We start from the raw sequence: 24,081 nt of genomic DNA, 5'->3' as shown, positions 1-24,081 counted from the left end.
TGGTTCCCACGGCCCGGCCCACGTGGCCCGGCCGGCCGCGCGGAAGAGGCGGGGTTGCGGGCGGGCCGCTGCCGGCCTGCTCATTGGCCGGTGCCTCCCCCGCTGCCGCCGCTGCAGCCTCTAGGGGTCAGGCACGCTGCGGCTCTGGTGCCCCGTCTAGACCCAGGTGGGCCCGGGTTAACGGAAAGCCCGTCAGCGGTCGGCCGCCTTTATTCCGAGCGTCACCCGGCCTGCGCTGCTCTGGGGAGAATGGTTCCCGGTGTTTCACCTCTTGGAGACCCAAGCCAAGGACACTGCTTGGGTCCCCCAAGCTGGGCCGCCCTTGGGAACATCCACCCGTGTAAAGCCCTCTCCCTTCCTAGGACCTGCACGTGTGGGTCCTTTTAGGACAGACTCATTTAGCTACCAACCTAATAGTGACTAAATTTGCCAGGCATCCTGTATATACAGGACATGTCCTATGTTAGATGATTTTGTTCTGTATTGACATGTCCTCTGTTTAGCTTTTCCCAATAAATTTACCAAAAAAATCTGTAGTTTAGAGCTATTTTTCCACCCGGTAACTGGCACTTAAATAATTTCACTGTCAACACTGGCTAAAAAAAAAAAAAATCATACCTTCTATAAATAAAGATCTGGATAATCCCTTAACAGTCTCTCCTGCAGGTTTGGCTGTGTGAAGTTAAAACAGAATTAACAGATTAAAGTTACCTGTTTTTCATTTTCAAGTAATTGCCGTTAATTTGCACAACTTTGGGTCAGTACACATGTTCTGCAAATCAGCCAATAGAGTGACAGTCTCACTTAGGTGGTCCCAATTTGCTTCTGAAAGTTAGCAAATCAATGGAAGCCCAAGCTTCTGAACATGAACCAATTAGTGGCAAACACCCCTGAAAATTAGCCAATCAGTGACAAACGGAAAGTCAGCCAATCAGTGCCCTCAATATAGCGACCAAGACTTTGGAAATCACTGGGTCGCCATGTTCCAGTGATCACGGCCTGCTAGTGTGGCTGCCAACGTGAACGGACTTGTATTGAACACATGTTCAGATACACGCCTCCTACTCACCAAGCACTTCAGTGCTATGGAGGGAAATTGGCCTCCCACTGCTATAAGATAGAACGATCCTTGCTATCTGGATATGGCTCTATCACAAGTTTCTACTCCTTTTGTTACCAAAACCATTTGGCTGCCTGTTACCTGAAAGATCACCCAAGAGACGAGTTTTGTTTGGAAAGGAATCTGAGCTTAATCAGGAGGCCAGCAACCGAGGGAGATGTTGGACTCTTGTCCAAAAGCCCACTCCGAGGTTTCTGCCTGGCCCCGGGGGGCTTAAAGGAGTTTAGGATAGTTAATCGGCAAAAACTGGGCAGTGGCCTGTAGCATTTCTTGATCACTTGCAGATTTGAGGCCAGCTAGAAACATTTTCAGTGCTGGGGTTGTGCATGGGGGTCCTGTTCTTGTGTCATGATGTGCCCAAGTACTCCCTTCTTTCTGGAAAGCAGGGCAATGTCTATAGATACACAAAGGGAGGTTAGTAAAATCATTTGTGTAACCTAAAAAAATAATATTTTGGTTAAAAAAAAATTGCTGGACTGATCAGAAATCCGAGGTGGCTTCAAACAGACTTGCTGGCCTTTGGGACCTGGGAAGGTTCTGATTCTTCTCAAGGCCAATGGTCTGCAAATCTCAAAGTAAAATAGTTCTGTTACAGACTGAGGCCTTAAGTCAGCAAGTAAAGAGTGTTAACCCTTAAGACCGGCTGGAGTGCTGTTACACTTCCACAGGAATTAGACTATTACTAACAAACTACAGCTTAAAGTCCTGTCATGGAGAGTACAATAGGTATCTCCTGCTGCATAATCATCCCAAAACTTTGTGGCTGAAAACAATATACATTTATTATTGCTTAAAGTTTCTGTAGACCAGGAATTCAAGAGTGGTTTGGCTGGAAGACAGCAGCTTGGGATCTCTCATGAAGTTCCAGGCAGGTGTCACCTGGGGCTGCACTCATCCGAAAGCCTTGACTGAGCCTACAGCATCCGCAGCCAAGATAATTCAAGTACATGACTGGCAAGTTGGTACTGGTTATTGGTGTGAAACTTCAGTGCCTTCCCACACTGGTTTCTGCACACAGCTGAGCGTCCTCACGTGGCTACAGGATTCTACCTAAGGTAAGCGATCCAAAAGGCCAAGGCTAGGGGCACCTGGCTGCCTCAGTTGGTGGAGCATGTGACTCTTGATCTCAGGGTCATCAGTTCAAGCCCCACACTGGGTGTACAGTTTACTTAAAAAATTAAAATCTTATTAAAAATAAAAATTAAAAAAGGCCAAGGCCAACTAGTGTTATGACCCAGCTTCGGAAGTCATGCACCATCATCACCTCAATATACTACCAACACAGGCCAGTCATAATACAGTATTAGATGAGATACACAAGGGCATGAATGCAAGGATTAGAATCACTGCGAACCATATGGAGGCTGCCTAGCGCTGAGATTTTGCCTATCACAGAAACTATATATTTTATAAAATTTCCAGTATTTTTATTGTAAAGCTTCTGTACAATTGTTTTAAATAAATGAATTAGATTTCCAGGAACAATAGCATGATGAGGACTTTTATTTTCACATTGCCCCTTCTCTAAACCTATCAAAATGAACATCTACCATGAATCTAGAAAGATGGGCACACATATATGGGTGCACACACACACATATACATCACAAACCCTTAAAAAGTATTAGCCAGGGGCGCCTAGGTGGCTCAGTCAGTTAAGCATCTGCCTTTGGTTTAGGTCATGATCCCAGGGTCCTGGGCTGGAGCCTCATTTTGGACTCCCTGCTCAGCGGAGAGCCTGCTTCTCCCTCTCCCTCCCCTCTGCTGCTTCCCCTGCTTGTGCTCGCTCACTCTCTCTCAAATAAAATCTTTAAAAAAAAAAAGTATTAGCCAATTATCACAATCAGGTCTAACTTGAAGGGGTACAATATTGGACACAGAATTCCTCTATCTGGTATTACAGTGCAGGGAGAATATGAGAGTTTTGGGTAGACCCAAATAAAAATCCCCAAGTTGTGAAAATGAGAATTGGAATCATGGGCAGTCAGAGGAGAAAACTGAGAGCATGGAACAAGAGTCCCATTCTTTCCCAGAGCAGCCTCACCAGAAGGACAGAGTACAGGCAGTGCTGACCTACAGGCAGCTAGAAAGCAAGGTGAACCAGGAGATGGGACACTTGAGCTGCTTTTACAGCTGTCAGTGAGCCTGCTCATGTATCAGCAAAATTGAAGGTCTGGAGCTGGATGTCCCTCACCTGGCCAATGCCACAAGGACTGGCTCTCCCTAACACACTATCCCCAGCCACTAGCCAGTGCAATAAGGCAAGAAAAAAAATCCAGAATTGGAAAGAAGTAAAATGGTTATGAACATGATTCTCAATGTTAGAAAAATGTTATTAAAATAAGTGAGTTGTGCAAGATTGCAGGATACAAGGTCAAAATACAAAAATCAATTGCATTTCTATATACCATCAATGAACATTTAGAAATTTGCTATTACAACGGCATCAAAACATGATATATTTAGACAAATCTGAGAAAAGGTGTGGAAGACTTATACAGTAAAAATTACAAAACACTGCTGAAATAAAGATCCAAATGAGAGATTTACCATGTTTTTGAGTTAAAAGACTATACAGTTAAGAAAGATGTGAATTCTCCCCAAAATTGATCTAGAGTCCATACAATCTCAATCAAAATTTGAGGGTATGTTTTGTAAAAATTTGCAAACTGATTCTAAAATTCCTGTGAAATGCAAAGGAACTAGAATGGCCACAACTTTGGCAAAACACAAAATAGGAAAACTAACACTGTGTGACTTCAACACTTAGAAAAAGTACAGTAATTGGGGCACCTGGGTGGCTCAGTTGTTAAGCGTCTGCCTTTGGCTCAGGTCATGATCCCAGGGTCCTGGAACTGAGCCCCACACCAGGCTTCCCATTCAGCAGGGAGTCTGTTTATCCCTCTCCCTCTGTCCCTCTCCCCCGACCTCACCTGTGCTCACTCTCTCTCAAATAAAATCTTAAAAAAAAAAAAAATTAAGAGAACAAAAAGGCAAGCCACATGCTGGGAGAAAATGTTTAGAAATCACGTATCTGGAAAAGGACTTGTATCCACAATATATAAAGAACCCCCCACCCCCCAAAAGACCTCCCAAATATCAATAAAAAGAAAACAACCCAATAAAAACATAGGCAAAAGATATGGACACTTAACCTAAGACATATGGAAGGCAAATAAGCACATGAAAGTATGTTCAACATCATTAGTCATTAGGGAAATGCAAAGTAAAATCACAATGAGACAGCATTATACTTTAGAAGAGCTAAAATTTAAAACAATATTAAGCATACCCAAAGATGTCTTGGAAGTATAACTCTCATACAATGCTGGTACGGATATAAAATGGTACAACTTCTTTGTAGGGGTTTAAGATTCTTAAAAATGTAAATATATACTGGGGTGGGCACCTGGGTGACTCAGTCAGTTGAGCATCTGACTTCAGCTCAGGTAATGATCTCAGGGTCCTGGGATTGAGCCCTGCGTCAGGGCATCCAAGGTCCCCGATCCGCAGGGAGTCTGCTTGTCCCTCTCCGCTCCCCCCAACCCCGCTCCTGTGCAGGCACATGCTGTCTCTCCCTCTCTCTTAAATAAAACCTTTTTTAAAAATGTAAATATATACCTACCTTATGACCCAGGCATTCCACTCTCTTAATTACCCAAGAGAAATAAAAGCATACGTCATTACAAAGACTTAAACACAAATGTTCATAGCAGCTTTATTTGTAATAACCAAAAACTGGAAATAGCCCAAATGGCCATCAAGAGATGAATAGACAAATTTTGGTATTTCCATAGTGGAATACTACTCAGCCAAAAAAAAAAAAAAAGAACCACTGATATAATGAATATGTAACATAGGTAAATCTCAAAATAATTTATGCTGAAAGACACCAGACCAGAAAGAATACATACGATGGGTTATTTATATAAAAGCAACTCATCCAAAGTGACAGCAGATCAGCAGTTGCTGTGCAAAGCTATGAGAGAGGGATTACCAAGGGGCATAAGCTATTTGGGGGGGTTATGGCTCTGTTTATCATCTTGACTGTGGTGACTATTTCAATGGTGTATACATAAGTCAACACTTAGCAATGGTATTATAATAAGTAACACTTTTATTAGGTTCCATTGTTCTAAGCATTCCTATGTGTATTAATGCAATTAATCCTCAACACAAACCTATGAGGTAGACTGTCATCCAGATTTTACAGATAAAGAAATTAGTAGTGTCTGTACTTAACCAAGGTAACACACCTGGGCTCATACCAAAGTCAGCCTGGCTCTGTATTATTATCCACTACTCTGCTTCCTGCAGTGGGCAAAGTCAAGCAGCTTGCAAAAGGGGTATGCTAAAACAGAACACGTTTATATCTCCCCTCATCTCCACTGGTAACAGAAAATAACGGACACTTCTTCCATGATAAGATAGAACTAAATGAAGTTGCAAGGAAATGCTTCCTGCTGTGAGGGTGACTTGGAAGAGCAATGAGATGGATGAATAAATAGGGCCTTGCATTTCACTCAAAGGGTACATATATATACCCCAACTTTCGCAAAGGCACAGACTACAACTGAGCAATGATAAGTAACTACAGAGTAAGTAGTGTGGGTGGGCACTGCACCTGAGGTAGGTCTCTGAAAACTTGCAGCCTACTACGAATATCCTCCAAAATACAGATGGCTCCACATGGACAAGGGCCCTCTGTTTCTGAGTCTAGGAGACTCCTAATATAGATTGTGATAGGGTTTCTTTTCTGGTTGACCCCTTGTTTAGTGTTGCACACCTGAGAATGGATGCATGGGAGACAAAGGTTCAAAAATCTAAAAGTTTATACTAAGCTCACACTTGAGGGTACTAAACACTGGGTGGAACTTATGTTCCCTTAGAATTTTGCAGGAATACACCACTGTCCTCTAACTTTCAAGACTGCTGTTCTGAAATCTATTGCATTCTTATACCTGATCTTTTGTTTTTTCTAGAACCTTTTTAAGATCTCCTCTTAAAGCCTGGCGTTTTGATAATTCACAGCAGTGTCCTCTGATGTAGGCCCTCCCACACATCCCTCATCCGTCTTGCGGGGCACTCAGGGACACCACAAACTCCACAGAGTATCAGCCAGTTACATTTCCTTGTACATCTGAGTTTGGGTGTTTGTTTCTTCTTTTCTAACTGTAAAGAGCGTGCTGGCGAACAGGAGTGGTGAGAAACAAGGAGGCACAGCACACCCAGCTGCAGACAACCCTACTCTTGCACAGGTATCTTCTGTGTGTGTAGTTTCCGATGCAGAGTGAATCGCCCACACCAGCTGAAGGTTTTCCCACACACCTCACACTCGTACGGTTTCTCACCAGTGTGAACTCGCTCGTGCTGGACCAGGGTGATTTTCTGACTGAAGGCCTTCCCACACTCCTTACATTCAAAAGGTTTCTCCCCGGTGTGAATGCGCTGATGCTGAGTCAAGGCTGTGGGGGAGCTTAACCGTTTCCCGCACTCTTTACATTCGTAGTGCTTCTCCCCAGTGTGCACTCGCTGATGGACGATAAAGCTTGAGCTACAACTGAAAGTCTTCCAACATTCGTTACATTCATAGAGTTTCTCCCCAGTGTGGAACCTCTGATGCTGGAGGAAAACAGAACTGCTAATGAAGGCCTTGCCGCACTCCTTACATTCATAGGGCTTCTCTCCAGTGTGGATTCTCTGATGCTGAATCAAGGCCGTGTCTGAACTTAAACCTTTCCCACATTCTTTACATTTAAATGGTTTCTTTCCAGTGTGAATTACCTGATGCCGAATAAGTAATGAGTTGTATCTGAAGGCTTTTCCACATTCTTTGCATTTGAAAGACCTTTCACCAGTGTGACATCCCTGAAAATCCGCCACTCGACTAAAGTATCTGCCACATTTTCTACATTCGTATGATAGCTGACCACTAGGAACTGTCTGATCTGTACTGAGTTGCCTGCTGACACTAACGTTTTCCCCAGATTTCTCACACTGCTCCCCACTCCCAACAGTGCAGGCCTCACGATGGCTGGTTGGCCCATCTGTGCAATCTCTCCTCTTTGACTTGGCCTTCTTAGCTACCCAGTGACCATGCTGCTGCTCTGGGCTGCTCCCAAAGTCCAGGCGCTGGGGAACATTCCCTGGCAGCCCTCCTAATGTCAGTCTGTGGGACTCCGTTTCTTTAGAAATGTGTTCCTTTGGAGTTGATTCTTCCTTCTCAGCTCTGGTCTCACCCCCTGAGATCATGGGGGAAAAAAAAAAAAAGGTGTCAGCCTCTGATAGTGCTGAAGGGGAAAAGGATCAAGTGGCTATTTTCCTACAGGTACATAAAATGGCCACCGAAGACCACCACACAGCAGAGCCCCACAAGTGAAATGAAGACACTATGGGTGGGAGGCAAGCAAGGCCGGGAGGCATTCCCATAAAGAGTGTAAAGACGGGAAAACAGCCAAGACTGTTACCTACTAGGGCGGGAAGACCAACCGCTTTCTCCCAAGTGAATGGGTGAGGTAAGAAGGTATGGAAAAGTGCTGAATAGAGACCCCAAGGTCAGAGGAAGACCACCAGATTGAGGAAGGGGCAGGTCAAGCAGCTCAAACTACAAAGGGTCCCACAATTGATTCCTTAAAAGCTGCTTATTTTTTACAACATTATCCAAGTCATAATCTTTGAAAAGAGAATGGTCTCTGTCGTCAAGCTGACGCTAGTAAAGCAGCAGCCTCCAGTGTGGTGGCTAAGGGGACTATGGTGGGCTAACATGACGGCAGCTGCAAGGAAAGGGGAAGACATGGAGGCTTGCTTCTAAAATAAAAGAGCACTCACTGCACGTGTGAAGAACCCTTCCAAGAACGGACATAAGCCTCAGGGAGGACCTGGTAATGACGTTTGTGCTTTTCCTAAACTGCTGCACACTGTATATAGTTTAATATGACAGCAGGAATGTGAAATAGAGAAAACCAAAAGCTATTTTCCCTCTCCTTTTAAGGCCTTTTGCAGGCTAATATAATCTTCAGCACTGGGCCAGGGCAACCTCGTGTGTTTACAAGCAAACTGTTTAAAAAATGCTCTTTCGGGGCGCCTGGGTGGCTCAGTTGGTTAAGCGACTGCCTTCGGCTCAGGTCATGATCCTGGAGTCCCGGGATCGAGTCCCGCATCGGGCTCCCTGCTCGGCAGGAAGTCCGCTTCTCCCTCTGACCCTCCCCCCTCTCATGTGCTCTCTCTCTCGCTCTCTCTCTCATTCTCTCTCTCAAATAAATAAATAAATAAAATCTTTTAAAAAAATAAATAAATAAATAATGCTCTTTACCCAGATAGGCTGAAGTCCTGGGAAAGGCAGAACTTTCACACAAGGCTTGGAGTGGGGGGAGTTGTGCATTATTTATGGACATTCTCTGTGAAGAGTCCGAAGAGCACATGAAATTTTTACAGGCAGAATAGGGGTGAAACAGAGTTTTAAAAAAGGCAAAAAAAAAAAAAAATACACTGTTGTTATTTTTAATTCTCAGATCAATACCTTTCAAAATGAGGAAGCCATTCACCTTTCTTTTATAGTAAGTTTTGTTTCAAAAGTTCAGCTATTAAAATCAAAGTTTTTTAAGTGTCTATAGGGGAAAAATGACAGGCTTCAGGTGGGTGTTGAGGCAAGGGAATCATGGGATGTGTTGTGCTGGTGTCTGCCTATGTGTGAAAATTTCCATTATGAAAATGAATTTTTTTATTTTTTTAAATAATAAAATTTTATTTTATTTTTTATTTTTATTTAAGTTGGTGTTTGGGAACTCATAACTCAGTTTCCCAGAGAGGAGCCTGGCTGGCTCAGTTAGTAGAGTAGGCAACTCCTGATCTCAGGATTATAAGTTCGAGCCCCACATTGGGTGTAGAGTTTACTTTAAAAAAAAAAAATTCCCAGGGGCGCCTGGGTGGCTCAGTCATCAAGCGCCTCCCTTCGGCTCAGGTCATGATCCCAGAGTCCTGGGATCGAGCCCCACATCGGGCTCTCTGCTCCGCAGGAAGCCTGCTTCTCCCTCTCCCACTCCCCCTGCTTGTGTTCCCTCTCTCACTATGTCTCTCTCTGTCAAATAAATAAATAAATAAAATCTTTAAAAAAAAAAAAATTCCCATAGAAATAATGTACTCTGTGAATATGTGGATGGCCAGATAGGCCCCAGAAGCCTATTTTCCTTCTAAGGTGGTTGACATCCTCATCTCTACAACAACAAACTGGTGGAAAAATAAACTTTCCATAAGACAGGGCTCAAAAGAGCTGTCATGGTTCAAGAGCTGCTCGCTCAGTCACATGATGTCCCTTAGCAGGTGGTGAGGTGGAGAGGCAAAGATGAACATCCAGAGAAATCTTGCAGCCATGCCTTTCCTGGAAGAGAATGGCCCCTCCTCATTTGAAAGGGGCTACCACCATGAACGCAGAATCACATGTAATGATTCCAGAGGAAAGAAAACAGTCTCACAAGAGAAGAAACACTTTACATACATTCAAATGTGAAAATAGGAAAGCAGGCTAAGCAAAAAAGACAGCTGGTAGGTTCTCATGCTCACCTGGACAGATGCCTCTGAGGGCTTCCCTGCCTGCAGGCTCCCAGGGTTCCAGGCCCCATGGTAGTTCCCCTCGCTCTAGCTGGGAGACCAGAACAGGCCTGGTGAATAGAAAAGCTGCCCAGGAAAAAGAAACAGGAACAAAAAGTAAAGGGAATCAGGAAGCAAGGTCCCCTTTTGGCTGTCTGTACGTTTCTTCACTGAGCCAGGGAGGGAAATAAAGACAAGTCAGCCTGTGCTATCTTGGAGGATAGAAAATTCCCACAAACAGGGGCAGAGTCCTGGAATAACCCCCACTCGCATGAGGGAGTCCCAGATCTTCTTCAGAGAACTTGGAAGACAGAGGCAAAGGGCTCTGCTGAGCTCCCAAGAGCTCTTCCTTTCCCTCCATGCATGGGGCAGAGTCCCTCCCAGGGCAAGAGGGACAGATTTCAAAACCTGGGAACCCGAAACTCTCCCCACCCAGCAGTCTCTGAGGAGCTCAGCCTTTGGAGCAACCGCCCATGAGGATTATCAGAGAGGCCACAATATCTAAGGAAGGAAGTAGCCAGGATGCACAAACGGCAGATGCAGACAACAGCAGGGAGAAGAGAGTCCTTACCCAGGGAAGCCACATTTGCATAATTCTCCAGCATCACCTCCCGGTACAGAGCCCTCTGTGAAGAGTCCAGGATAACCCATTCATTCTGAGTGAAGTACACAGCCACGTCCTCAAAGGTCACTGGCTCCTGAAACAACAGGTTCCTGCTCAAGCCCTGTGTGAAGGCAGAGGAGCCGAAGTATTGGGGCAGAGACCTACTGGGTGTGGTGGTATTGCCAAGGACAGTTCTCCAGTGCCCCCAACTCCCCGCGGGGGCCAGCCCTCAGCCAGCATCACCCTCATCAACAGGAAGAGTCCAAGACCCACTGCACCCCTTTGTGGTCATCCCCACAAACAGCCCTTCCTTCCCCTGCTGACCTCTGTGTTGACTCTGCCGGGCCCTGCTCTATGTGCCCGTTAGTCCCTCTGGCTCCTTTCCATGGGTTTTGTGTGCACACGCACAGGGAACATCTGTATAAACACAGCCCACCGCACTTTTGTACTGATCTCCACTCCCTCCCTAATCCCACTAAAGTGACAGTAACATAATGGCCCAAGAGGAGAAGAGTCAGAGCAGACCAGGGTGTTAAGAGAATTTTAGAAGGCAGAAAGGATGAATGTAGGTACTTAATGAGAAGAGCAGAGAAAGCTGAATGTTAACTGCTGGCAGAGAGGGAAGCAAACAAAAAGGAGGCTGATCATCATACAAAACCAAGGATGAGGGCGCCTGGGTGGCTCAGATGGTTAAGCGTCTGCCTTCGGCTCAGGTCATGATCTCAGGGTCCTGGGATCGAGTCCCACATCGGGCTTCCTGCTCCTTGGGAGCCTGCTTCTCCCTCTGCCTCTCTCTCTCTCTCTCTGTCTCTCATGAATAAATAAATAAAATCTTTAAAAAAAAAAAAAAAATCTCTTTTAAAAAAAAACAAAAAAACAAAAAAACAAAACCAAGGATGAGCTCCAGATTTTTTAAGTGTGCTCTGCTTTTTAAAACTTGGTAAAATATTCTATCTGTTTAAAAGCACCAGGGAGAAGAGAGGACCCACAAATACTTAGGGCAGTAAATGAAAAATAGCTACACAAAGGTATATCACTGAGAAGTCTCAGAAAAATGAAAGCATTAAAAAAAAAAAAAAAAATCCTAAAGGCTTTCAGAGCAGGAAAAACAACACACACACAAAGACTGGGGAGTCAAGATGGCAACAGACCACATGGTGAAAGTAAACGGGGAAATGTTTTTAAAAATGCTGAGTGAAGGGGCACCTGGGTGGCTCAGTCGGTTAAGCCTCAGACTCTTGATTTCTGCTCAGATGGTGATCTCGGTGTCATGAGATCAGCCCTGCATCGGGCTCTACACTCGGTATAGGCAGTCTGCTTGGGATTCTCTCTCTCTCAAATAAATTAATTAATTTTAAAAATAAAAAATAAAAATGCTGAGTGAAAATTTCTGCTTCTCGTTCAGATGGAGTCAAAGGGATTGGGTTTATTCTGCCTGAACCAAAACAAGACAAATTACACAAAACAAGTTATCAAATACTGGGTGACAGCAATGAAGGACAACAATCCCAGAGGGACGGGAAATAAAGAGGTGAGCCCTATGACTTGCCAAGTTTACTACCTTGAAAGAGTTTCCAGGCTGTAACACAGAGAGGGGGAAATGAGGCAGAGCCCGGCAGATTCCCTGGTAGCTTCTGAGGAGACCAAGACAGCACAGTTTGGGACAGAATACCATAGAGAAGAGAGCTGCACAGAGAAAAAACCTAATTCCCTGCAGAGGGTGCCCTAGAGTATTCAACAGAATGACCAGGGCACAGGTGTGTGGAAACTACCCAAAGCCAGAGAAAGGATCACTAGAAAGGATCATTTGAAAGGACTGAAGGGCACAATGCCTGGCGTTCACACAGGGCCAGAAACAGTGCCTATTTCCACTATCCACACTGGAAAATTTCATACTTCATAGGCCACTGGACAGAGCTCTCAGGAAACTCTTGCCTCAGTAGTGGAGAATAATTATTCCTAGGCTGAGTACCACTCCAGGTTCTACTAGCAAATGATAAATATCAGGGCCAGAAAGGATCAAATTGTTTCCAAGTAAACTGAAACTTATTCCAGAAAAGATACAAGAATATTTGGGGGAGGGGCATCTGGCTGGCTCAGTCAGTAGAGCATGCAACTCTTGATCTTGAGGTGTTTCTTTTTTTTTAAGATTTTATTTATTTATTTGACAGAGAGAGGGAGAGAGCACAAGTAGGCAGAGAGGCAGGCAGAGGGAGAGGGAAAAGCAGACTCCCCGCTGAGCAGGGAGCCCGACGTGGGGCTTGATCCCAGGACCCTGGGATCATGACCTAAGCCGAAGTCGGGCGCTTGACTGACTGAGCCACTCAGGCACCCCTTGATCTTGAGGTTTTAAGTTCGAGCCCCATGTTAGGTATAGAAATTACTTAAAAATAAAATCTTAAAAAAAATTTTTTTAAGAAGAATATTTTGAGAGGGGCACCTGAGTGGCTCAGTCGTTAGGCGTCTGCCTTCAGCTCAGGTCATGATCCCAGAGTCCTGGGATTGAGCCCCGCATCAGGCTCCCTACTCCGCAGGAAGCCTGCTTCTCCCACTCCCACTCCTTCTGTTTGTGTTCCCGCTTTCGCTGTGTCTTTGTCAAATAAATAAAATCTTTAAAAAAAAAAAAAGAAGAAAAATATTTTGAGGACTATAAAAAATCTAGAATCAAACAAGGTAAAATTTACAATACCTGGCATTCAACCACAGATTACTAGGCATTCAAAGAAGCAGGAATACGTGACCTATAATGAGACCAGTCAATCAAAACCAACCCAGAACTGATAGATGTTAGCATTAGCAGAGATGGACATTAAAGCAGTTATTATAAATGCACTCCAAATGTTCAAAAGTTAAATAGAGACAAGGAAGATATATATTAAAGATTTACTTATTTGAGAGAGAGAGAAAGCGTGTACGCACGTGAGCTGGGGGGGAGGGGCTGAGGGGGAGCGAGAGAACTCAAGCAGACTCCCAGCTGAGTGTGGAGCCCTACACCTGGCTCGATCTTGATGCATCTGGATCTCACTATCCTGAGATCACGACCTGAGCAGAAACCAAGAGTCCTACACTTAACTGCCTGAACCACCCAGGCACCCCAAAGATAAATTTTAAGGCCCAAATCGAACTTCTAGATAAGAAAACTGAATGTCTGAGATGAAAAATATAATTCATGGGATTGACAGCAAATCTGACATTGCAGAAAAAGAAAAAAACAACTTGTGAACTTGAAGGCTTAGCAATAAAAACCAACCAAAAGGAAACAGAGAAAAAGACTGAAGGCAAAAAGAACAGAGCCATCAGGGAGCTATGAGAGAACCTTGAAAAGCCTAACGGACAAGTAATTGAAGGTGGACTGATAAATTAAAAATGCATACTACAAACCCTACAGCAATCTCTAAAACAGTAACATGAAGAGTTATAGTTTATATATAGCCAACGAAGAGGAAAACATGGAATAAAACACACCATTAGTCCTAAAGAAGGTGGAAAATCAGGAGAAAAGGGAACAAAGAAAGGACAATTAGAAAACAATTAGAAAGATGACAGCCTCAAATCTAACCATATCAATAATTATGCCAAAATACATAAATCTAAACATCCCAACAGGTAAACATTATCAGATTAGATTTTCTAAAAAGCAAGGGCCTACTATATGCTGCCTTCAAGAAATGCATATTACATGTAAAGACAAGAATAAGTTAAAAGCAAAAAGACGTAAAAAAAATATATACTAGTCCAAGAAAAAGCTGGAGTGGATATATTAATTTAAGGCAATGTAGATTTCAGAGCAAAGAATATTTTTTTAAAGATTATTTATTTCAGAGAGAGTGCGGGGAGGGGCACAGGGAGAGGGAGAGGAGGAGAGAATCCTCAAGCAGACTCCCTGCTGAGCTCAGAGCCCAACATGGGACTGATCCCAGGACCCTGAGATCATGACCTGAGCTGAAGTCAGGCTTAACCAACTGAGCCACCTAAGCGCCCCGAGAGCAAAGAATATTAAGAGATAAACTCATTTATAACCATAAAGGGATTAGGTCATCATGAAGATGTAACAATTCTACATGTTTATGCAGTTAGTAACAGAGCTTCAAAATACATGAAGCAAAAACTAATAAAACTGCAAGAGAAACAGACAAATCCATAATTATAGCTGGAAATTTCAATAACCCCTCTCAACGAGGATATAGCAAACATGAATAATACTACTACCCAACTTGACTTAATGGACATTTACAGAACACCCCACAACAGCAAAAAACACATTCTTCTCAGGTGTCCAAGGAACACTTTGTAAAGTAGACCATATTCTGGACCATAAAAGAAGTAGAAATCAAGTCATACAAAGAATGTTCACTAACCACAACAGAATTAAATTAGAAGTAACAGAGAAACGCATGGAAAATTCCCAAATATTTATAAACTAAATAACACACTCTTAATTAACACATAGATCAAAGAATAAAACAGAAAAGAATGCAGAAAGTGTTTTGAACTGAAGGAAAATGAAAACACAAGGTACCAAAATTAGTGATGCTGCTAAAGCAGTACTTAGGAAGACATTTATAGTATTAAATGCCTGTGTAATAAAATTTAAAAGGAAAAAAGGTCTTGAATCAGTGACCTCAGATTCACCTTTAGAATCTAGAAAAAGAACAGCAAATTTAACAAAAACTAAGTAGAACAAACAAAATAAAGATCGAAATGGAAACCAGTGACATAAAATAGACAAGAAATAATAGAGAAAATCACCAAAACCAAAAACTGGTTCTTTGTGAAGATCAATGCAACTTATAAATCTCTGGTCAGATTAATCAGAAAAAAGAGAAGAAATAAATTAGCAAAATTAGTTCTAAAAAAGGTGACATCACTGCAGATAATAAAAGGATAATAAGGAAATATTCTGAACAACTTTATGCCATTAATGTCTACAACTGAGATAAAATAGACAAATTTCTTTTTAAGATTTTTCTTTTATTTTTTATTAGAGAGAGAGCACAAGCAGGGGGAGTGGCAGGCAGAGGGAGAGGGAGAAGCAGGCTCCCCGCTCAGCAGGGTGCCCAATGTGGGGCTCGATCCCAGGACCTCAAGATCATGACCTGAGCTGTAGGCAGATGCTTAACCATCTGAGCCACCCAGGCACACAAAATAGACAAATTTCTTCAAAGAGACAAATTACCAACACTCATTCAAGGAGAAATAGAATAGCCCTATACCTACCAAAGGAACTGAAACTGTATTTTAAAACTTATCAGAAAGAAAACTCCATACCTAAGTGGTTTCACTGGTGAATTCTACCAAACATTTAAGGAAGAAATGTAATCAGTTCTACACAAATTCTTCCAAAATATTGAAGAGGACAGAATACTTCCCAACTCATTCAATGGGACAAAGAGATGACAAGAAAAGAAAACTGCAGATCGATACCTCTTACAAACATAGATGCAAAAATTCTAAACAAAATTTTAACAAAAGAGAATCGAAAATACAGTAAAAGAATAATACATCATGACCAAGTGGTTTTTATCCAAGGAGTGCAAGGTTGGTTGAACATTTGAAAAATTAATGTAATTCACCACAGTAAGAAACTAAAATAGAAAAATCATATAATCCTCTAAACCAACATAGAAAAAGCAAACATCATTTCAAAATCCAACATCCATTCTTGATAAAAATTCTCAGCAAGCTAGGCACTGAACATCCTCAATCTGATAAAGGGCATTTACAAAACAAAACAAAACCTATGATGGAGATCATACTTAATGGTGAAATATTGAATGCTTTCAGCTTAGGATCACAAATAAGACAAGGGTATCTGCCCTCACCACCCGTACTCAACATTAAATGGAGGTTCTAGCCAGTGCAGTTAGGCAAGAAAAAGAAATAAAAGGTATCCAGACAGAAAGAAAGAAGTAAAATGTCTTTATTTGTAGATGGCATGTCTAGGTAAAAAATCCAACAGAATCTACCAAAAAAAAAAAAAAAATACTAGAATTACTTTACCCAAGGAAAGACTGCTCCAATCTTGTGGACAGAGGTGAAAAGGGTCTTCGCTGTATGCAGTGATGCAGATTTCTACTTTTCAGCCTTGATTTCAACTCTATCCCAATCAATCCCCCACACCTGCCTTTCTATCCTGATTATATCTTAGGTTGGGCATTCTCATCTCTCCATCCCTCTCAGCTCCTCCTCCCACACCTGATAGTGACAGCCACACAATGAAAGCCACAATCTTGTAAAACAGGAACCTCGGGAACAAGCCCCATGTGCACCTGTGAAACTCCCCGCTGCCTGCTGGCCCACTGGCTTTTCTTTTTTTTTTTTTTTTTTTATTTATTTGACAGAGAGAGACACAGAAAGAGAGGGAACACAAGCAGGGGGAGTGCGAGAAGGAGAAGCAGGCTCTCTGCTGAGCAGGGAGCCCGATGCGGGGCCCGATCCCAGGACGCCTAACGACCGGGCCACACAGGCACCCCCTACTGGTTATTATCACTTAACTTGTAGAGCAAAGCACCAGCTAAGGAGGAAGCCCCGACCGGTCCAAACCAGTCTCCTCCAAATCGACCCAAGCGCTGAACTTTCACGACTTTTTCCCTCATTATAATACTAAAAATCATGCCCAGGGCTGGAGATTTAACAAGTTCATTACGCAAGCGATGCATGAAGAAACATGACCTTAAGTGTGTAGGTGCGAATAAATCCCCGCCTCTACTTGCTTAGACGGCACTCTCTTCCCACCTAAGTATCTTTAAAAATTCTCCTTGACCTCTCCTCGGAGAGTCAACCTGAGGATTCTTTGTGGTGCTCCCCTGTGCTCGAGCTTAAACGCCGATAAAGCCTTTCTTGTGACTTTAAATTTTGGGTGCAGTCTCGTTTCTACCGATGCTGAGTCCAAGGACCCGAGTCCCGTAACACCAGGACAACTCAGGCTCTGGATGTAGACCGACATCTGCTCTCTCTTGACATCTAAAGGTGGGAGGGCGGGGAGGGGGGGGGCAACGGAGCAGAGAGGATGCTCGCTCACCTGGCACCACGTGATCTGGAGCATGGCTGGGGTCCCCACTTCACACAGCGCCGTCAGGGTTCGAGGTGAGACTGAAGAGAAAATAAAGAGGCACGGGTGGGGCTGCTGCGGCCGGGCACCCGGCAAATGCCGTCTGTCCGCCCGGGGCCCCCTCTGTCCCGGTACCCCCTCACCCCAGAGGCACGGGGATTGGAGAACCGGGTACTGGAGAACGCCGTGGGGATGTGACCCCGTTAGCCGGACCCGGAGCCCAAGCGACTGCTAACGCCGCGCGCTGCAGACGCAGGGAACGCGTGGGAAGGCGGCGAACCTGCGCTCCCGGGAAAGCTTAGGACCCGCTCCGCCGGAAGCACGTAGGGCCGTTTCCCTTCCTCTCTAGGAACCTGAAAACGTGCTCGTCTCCGTGGTTCCCTAGCCCAACTGCTACAGCCACTGTCCCTACTCTCCGAGACTGCGAGCCAGAGTTGCGGGCTCTAGGCTCGGGTCCTGCAAGCGCCCTCTCTCGGTAGCCCCTCCGGGGGATGTGGTCCGGCCAGCTCAGGCCACAGAAGGGTTGCAATCCCGTTTGCCCCTCCTGGCTGCTTGTCCAGGTCCTGAAGGGACCACTGCCAAAGCTGCCTAGGTTCTGTGGCTGCGCGGCAGTGAGGGCGTGTGGGGCCCATCACCTGAACAGCCAACTGTGTATTGGTGGAGAGCATGGACTACGTAGGTCTGGGAACCTGGCTGTACCACTTCTTAGCTGTGTGAGCAGAAGCAAGTTTCTTTGCCTGTTTCCGTGTCTGTTAAATGGGTATAAGAGTGATACCACCCTCAAAGGACTGTTGAGGCTTAGTAATTAAATGAGTCAATGGATTAACAAAGTATTTACAGTAGTGCCTGGCACACATTAAGAGCTTGCGGGTTGTTTTGTTTTCTAATTGTGTTTTTTGCTTTCGAAGATACAAGCGCTGCTGGGACTTCCAAGATATGGCACAGTTTAGGGAAAGGGCTATTAACATTTAGCCTTAGACCCTTTTCCCACCCTATACCTGGGTATGTGTTCCAGGCCCAGCCTGGAACCAGATTTCAGCTAAGGGCCCAGCAGCCTTCCCTGTGAATACTGGGTCCTCCGTATTAAGTTGAATGTTTCATTTAGCTTCTCCTCTGCCAGTCTTCAGAACCACTCTATCCTCAAAGACTTGTCAGAGCACCCCACTATGCAGCTAGACCTGCCAATGGGATAGCCACCATGATTTGCCTTTATTGCTTGTTTGCAAGCCAAGCAAATGTCTCCACCCTATCCCAAGAGGCTCTTCTTGGAGGTCGCCAATGTGGGAAGGCTCTGTTTTACCTTGAGGGTTCTAATACTCCTGAGAATAGCTTCAGAGGCATGGCTTCTACTAGCCAAGCACTACTGTTCTATATAAGAACTGTCCTCCTCAAAGAGGACTTTGGCTGCCTCCATTCTGACCCCAAACTTTTTAGTTGGGTTCTTCTTTCCAGCTTGGCTCTTGCTCAGGAAGAAGATCCATAGGGCCAAGTATCCCCTGATGGGAACCAAAACTACCCCTTCAAGCAACAAGAACTGCCCTGCCGCAGCAAGACCCTACCAGTGATTGATTCCAAGACTTTGATGGCACGTACCCACCAACTTTGTCCCACATTTTCCTTACATAAACCTGGAAGTATTTTTGGCATTTTGGAGACAGTCTTTGAGACATTGGTCCGCTTACTGAAATAAATTCCTTTCTTGTTTCACCACCACTCGTTTCTCTGCCTTTGGGTTTTGTCAGTCGCAGAACCTAGTCTGTTTGGGACCCCAGGAGCCAGGGGCTCTTGAGCTACACTCCCTCTTCTCCAAGATTAGGAAGAATGATTTAAGCATTCTAGACGCTGAGCAGGGAGAGGAGCCTAGAGATTCAGTATGCATCCTTTGATAATCCCAGTTTTCTAGAAACTGGGTGGCTCACTCATGGTTCCCCAGTTCAAGAAAATGCACTTCCAGATTTCTCCCTGGGTAGGGGAAGGAGAGTCTCTAGGCTACATGGAATCAGGAAAAGGATTTGGGATCAGGCTGAGACAGGGAAACTAAAGGATCCATGAAAAACTGCCTTTTCATTCCTTTTCCTGCTTCTATTCTTGCTAGGACCTACATCCCTGCCTTACCCAGGTGTTATAGAACAGATAGTGTATGTCCTCCTTGTAAAGGTCAAGGATTTAATGATTTCACTGGAGTCTTCCAACACAACAGATAATATCTAAGGACCGAGCAGGGTCTTCATGAAAGTTTTCCAAGACCAAGACCAATGACTCATCAAGATCCCTGGCTCCAGGGCATAAGTGGTTTATGGAGGACACCTAACACTTTGTTTCTGGATTACTGAGAAGACAGGTGCACCAGACAATTGTCCTCAATAAAAACCCCAGGTCTCAAGCAAAGACGACACTCATTTTCCTTCCCTTTCCTTTCCAAGTCTCCCAGATGCTCTGTCTGTATCTATAGTCATCTGCTCTTACTTCCCTCAGATTGTGTTTGATTTCTATCCTATGCGAAGCCAAGGACGCTCTTAGCTGGGCCTGCAGGACCTCTTCTGGGTCCTTGGACCCAGCCAGCCTGCATCAAGGCTGTTTCTTTTAAGACTTTTAAACAAGAGCACCTTCCCCATATTATGAGGGCAATGTGTTTAAAAACAAAAAACCTTAAGGCCATTTATTATAAGTCAATTAAACTATTATACTATTAATCTCCATGGGAAAGATTTTACATATTTCCAAGCTCTAAAATTATAAATTATGCCAGAACACAAATTTTATTAAGATAAACACAATTGGAGCACCTGGGTGGCTCAGCAGTTGGGTGTCCGACTCTTGATTTTGGCTCAGGTCATGACCGCAGGGTCGTGGGATTGAGCCCCACATCAGGCTCCACACTCACAGCATGGAATCTGCTTGTCCCTCTCCCTCTCCCCACTTGCGTTCTGTCTCTTTTTCTCTGTCTCCCTCTCTCTCTGTGTCTAAATAAATAAAAAATTTTTAAAAAGATAAATTATTTCAACATCTGACATAGCACAAAAATGTCATTTCTTTAATTAACTACAATATGGCTGTGTGACCATCTTCATTCAGCATTGTCTTAGGAAGGTGTTATATACAATACACTTAAGACTTTACAAAGCACACATGTAATATCTAATGTCCATTTATCTGAACATTTATGCCAAAAAAAGTAAAAAGAAATATGAAACTAACGGAAACGATGCCAAATTATCACTGCTATAAACTAGCAAACAACAAATGCCTTGAGAAAACTTCATGCAACATTTACATATGGTTAAGTAAGATTTAATTAGCAAAGTTTAACAAAATTTTATTGGAAACGAGGTAACCACAGAAAGCAGAAGCAGGGGTGCCTGGGTGGCTCAGTTCGTTAAATGTCTGACTCTTGATTTCAGCTCAGGTCATGATCTCGGCATCCTGAGATCAAGCCCCACATTAGAATACTGGAGTGGGTTCTTCTATATCATAGCAACTCATCTTTTGTGAGCCATGCTTTTATACTCAAGCTAATCAGAAGAATTTACACACACACACACACAAATGTATGCATTGTTGTGTAAAGGAATGTTTATAAATTCTGGACCCTTTAGTCATCCCTACAATATAGCCAGAATCTATCAGGTGGCAATAATGATAGCAGTGCCCAGATGTCACCCAACAATATCTCTATCTCCAGTTACTCCAGCAACTCAGAAAGACCTTTTCCCTTACCATGTAAATAGTGCTCACTATAGAGCTAAATGGTATACAAAGATTATATTTCTTTTATTGCACAACCTTTTAAAAATTCCTAGTTGATGGGGCGCCTGGGTGGCTCAGTCGTTAAGCATCTGCCTTCAGCTCAGGTCATGATCCCAGGGTCCTGGGATCGAGCCCCACATCGGGCTCCCTGCTCTGCGGGAAGCCTGCTTCTCCCTCTCCCACTCCCCCTGCTTGTGTTCCCTCTCTCACTGTGTCTCTCTCTGTCAAATACATAAATAAAATCTTTAAAAAAAAAAAAATTCCTAGTTGCCTTCCTATTTTCCACTGCTTGACTTTATGATACCCTAGGTTTTTTTTACAAACCCTCCTTGGTATTGTTGCTGGGTGAACTGGGGAGACCTCAGGCCCTGGAGTCTTGACCCAGCCAGACCCAAAGGAGTTGCTAAAAGTTCTTGGACTTGTCATGAGAATGAATTCAAGGACAGACACACAGCACAGTGGACAAGTGACACAGGTGGGAAAGTTTATTAAAGTGAAAAGTACACTCTTGAGATATGAGAGCTGGTGAGCTCGAGAGAGGGAGAGGGAGAGAGAGAGAGAGAGAGAGAGAGAGAGATGCATGCCTGGGGGTTGGGTTTCTTTCTTTTATTGACAGTTGTTAACTAGAGGGCAGAATATTCATTACCTGGGGTGTGAAGTGGAGTTTCCTACTTTTTCTTCCCAATTTGGTCAGGAGTTTCCTGTTGTTGCATCCACCATCTTGGACTTGTCTGGTTTGATCCGGCTTATTGTGAAGTATTGCCAGGACAGGATTCTGACTTCTGATAGCTGGCCATGACTTCCTTAGTGCTGGTCTCCAGGTGTCCTGTTAGAACCTATATGTTTACTCTTAACAATATGAAGACACAAATTTCCAGCCCTGCTGCTGAGCATGGACAACTGTCATGCTGAGTCCACAATTTCCCCACAATGGACCCATGCTTTTCAGGACACGATGTCCTCCTCATTCTTCCTTCTTTTGCTGGAGCACACCCTCCAATAATGAAGATGTTTAGTCATATCTTCAGGGCCAGTTATATATAGGAATGTCCTGCTCCCTTTTATATCTGCCCGGTTTGGCTTTTATGGACTCAAACTTTCTTCTAAGGAAACTCTCCCTCCCACTCAGTTGGCTTATCTTCTTTCATTTTGCTACCACTTGCCCAATGTTCCTGTCCTGACTATAAGCCTAAATCCTATTTCCAAAACTAATTCCATTAGTTGTTGAGTATCTGAGAAAAACTTTTCTGTTAAGTGTTGGAAAAGCATTTACATTTTTTTTTCTTATCTGTACAGTTTACAAAGGTTTTTCTCTCCATCAAAATGTTATCTTTCCTGTATTGTATATAAGGCATTATTCTAGATGGGCTTTTATTGTTTTATCTTGTTATTGGAAAAAAAAAAACAAAACCACTAACCCACTGCAGAATAGGTCTCTGAAATCTACTATTACAATCAAGTTCTTTATAAATAAACTATCTGCCCACCAAGGACTATTACAAACAATTTAAGGCATACAGTCTCAGCCTTCCCTGTTCCTATCCCCATATGATGGGCTACGAGAACAAATTCCCATCCATCAAATAGGACCACAGAGATCCCACATTTTTCTCTCCTGCTCTAAACTGCTACAGTGGTTTTTCAGAGGTTTTCTTCCTAATTACCACTGGAAAACACAGTTAATAAATATAATTTCCAGAAATCAAAATCATTGTCTTTTTTCTTATAGTTTGTTTTTCTTAGAGAGGATCTGGGATTGACTCAAAGTGCATCTGGATACACTAAGCTTGAATTCTGATTTATTTTCTCCTGAGTCCTACCTATTGTCTACCTATTATAAGAGAAATAAAGAAAAGTTCCCTGAATCCCCCTGTGAAGGTCATTAACAGGCTAAACAGACAACCCATAAAGAGAATTCACAGTAGATGCAGGGAAGTTTTCTCACCAAAATAGTCTTAAGTCCTTCCTTGGGTAGAGCCCTTCCTGAGAAGGCATTGCTTCAATGTAACAGTAGGGCTGAATTAGAAGGGGAAATGCTATATAAAAACTCGGTATAGTTTGAGAAATTGGAATAGGCTGAGAAGAATAGGAAAGGCCACAATATACTCTTCTGGATTTTTAAAAATCTCGCTTAATGGACTTCTTTCAAATGAGGAAAGCTAGTTTCCACCCCAGTTACAACCATGAATTCCTTACAAAGTTTATTTTTAGGTCACTGTTTAGAAACATTACATTTTCAGGATGCCTGGGTGGCTCAGTCACTCAAGCGTCTGACTCTTGATTTTGGCTCAGGTCATGATCTCAGGGTTATGGGATAGAGCCCCACATGGGACTCCACACTCAGTGTGAGTCTGCTTGGGATTCTTGCTCTTCTCCCTCTATCCTTCTCCCAACTCATGCATGCTCGTTCTCTCACTTAAATAAATAAAACCTTAAAAAAAAAAAAAACATTTTCTCATTGAAACAATGAATAATAATGTTATGTATGTTCCCCCAGGCTAGTTCATGGAAGCCTAAATTCCTCTTATTGTAATTAAAATACCTCTTTGGGGCGCCTGGGTGGATCAGCCATTAAGCGTCTGCCTTTGGCTCAGGTCATGATCTCAGGGTCCTGGGATCGAGCCCCATATCGGGCTCCCTGCTCCGTGGGTAGCCTGCTTCTCCCTCTCCCACTCCCCCTGCTTGTGTTCCCTCTCTCGCTGTGTCTCTCTCTGTCAAATAAATAAATAAAATCTTAAAAAAAATAAAATAAAATAAAATAAAATACCTCTTTGTATTGAAAACAGTAGAAAAGTAAATTACCCCATTACATGAACAAAAGGTGCGTGGCTGGAGGAGGGTGGTAACACAAATACGTGGCAGAACGTGCAGAACCTTTGCAGTCAGGATCCCTGGGGAATATCCTTTCCGGTTCAGGGATGGTGCTCCACTGAGCCTCCACCAAATGTCCTACAATACTTTAAGAGTGACCAT

General features: G+C 43.6%; 1 protein-coding gene across 6 annotated transcripts; it reads right to left on the bottom strand.

Moving 5' to 3' along the window:
- Positions 1 to 4,813: 4,813 nt before the first annotated feature.
- On the bottom strand, positions 4,814 to 17,773 carry ZNF620 (zinc finger protein 620). Of its 6 annotated transcripts, none has more exons than XM_081824926.1 (5): positions 17,642 to 17,773; positions 17,332 to 17,402; positions 10,278 to 10,431; positions 9,680 to 9,793; positions 4,814 to 7,362 (listed from the first exon to the last, which is right to left on the bottom strand). In XM_081824926.1, the coding sequence occupies exons 2-5, from the start codon at positions 17,353 to 17,355 to the stop codon at positions 6,365 to 6,367; spliced, it is 1,290 nt and encodes a 429-aa protein (XP_081681052.1). In that variant the 5' UTR covers positions 17,356 to 17,402; positions 17,642 to 17,773; the 3' UTR covers positions 4,814 to 6,364. The 6 variants fall into 6 exon arrangements, with proteins under 6 accessions (XP_081681052.1, XP_030889824.1, XP_081681026.1 ...); XM_031033964.2 differs by having other exon boundaries at positions 10,278 to 10,404; positions 17,642 to 17,700; XM_081824900.1 differs by lacking the exon at positions 17,642 to 17,773 and adding an exon at positions 17,505 to 17,641.
- Between the last annotated feature and the right edge of the window lie 6,308 nt (positions 17,774 to 24,081).

This window comes from Leptonychotes weddellii, chromosome 1 (assembly GCF_054177405.1).
Source record: "Leptonychotes weddellii isolate Sample4059 chromosome 1, ASM5417740v2, whole genome shotgun sequence".
Lineage (NCBI taxonomy): Eukaryota > Metazoa > Chordata > Mammalia > Carnivora > Phocidae > Leptonychotes > Leptonychotes weddellii.
This window is presented reverse-complemented; position numbering and strand designations above follow the sequence as displayed.

Bases quoted from the DNA above. Each gene is read 5' to 3' on its own strand.
- ZNF620 (XM_081824926.1), bottom strand. From the start codon at position 17,355: ATGCTCCAGATCACGTGGTGCCAG. The intron at 10,432-17,331 runs GTGAGCGAGCAT...GCCTTCACACAG, and splicing joins TCCAGATCACGTGGTGCCAG to GGCTTGAGCAGGAACCTGTT. The intron at 7,363-9,679 runs GTGAGCATGAGA...CCATGATCTCAG, and splicing joins CCTCAGAGGCATCTGTCCAG to GGGGTGAGACCAGAGCTGAG.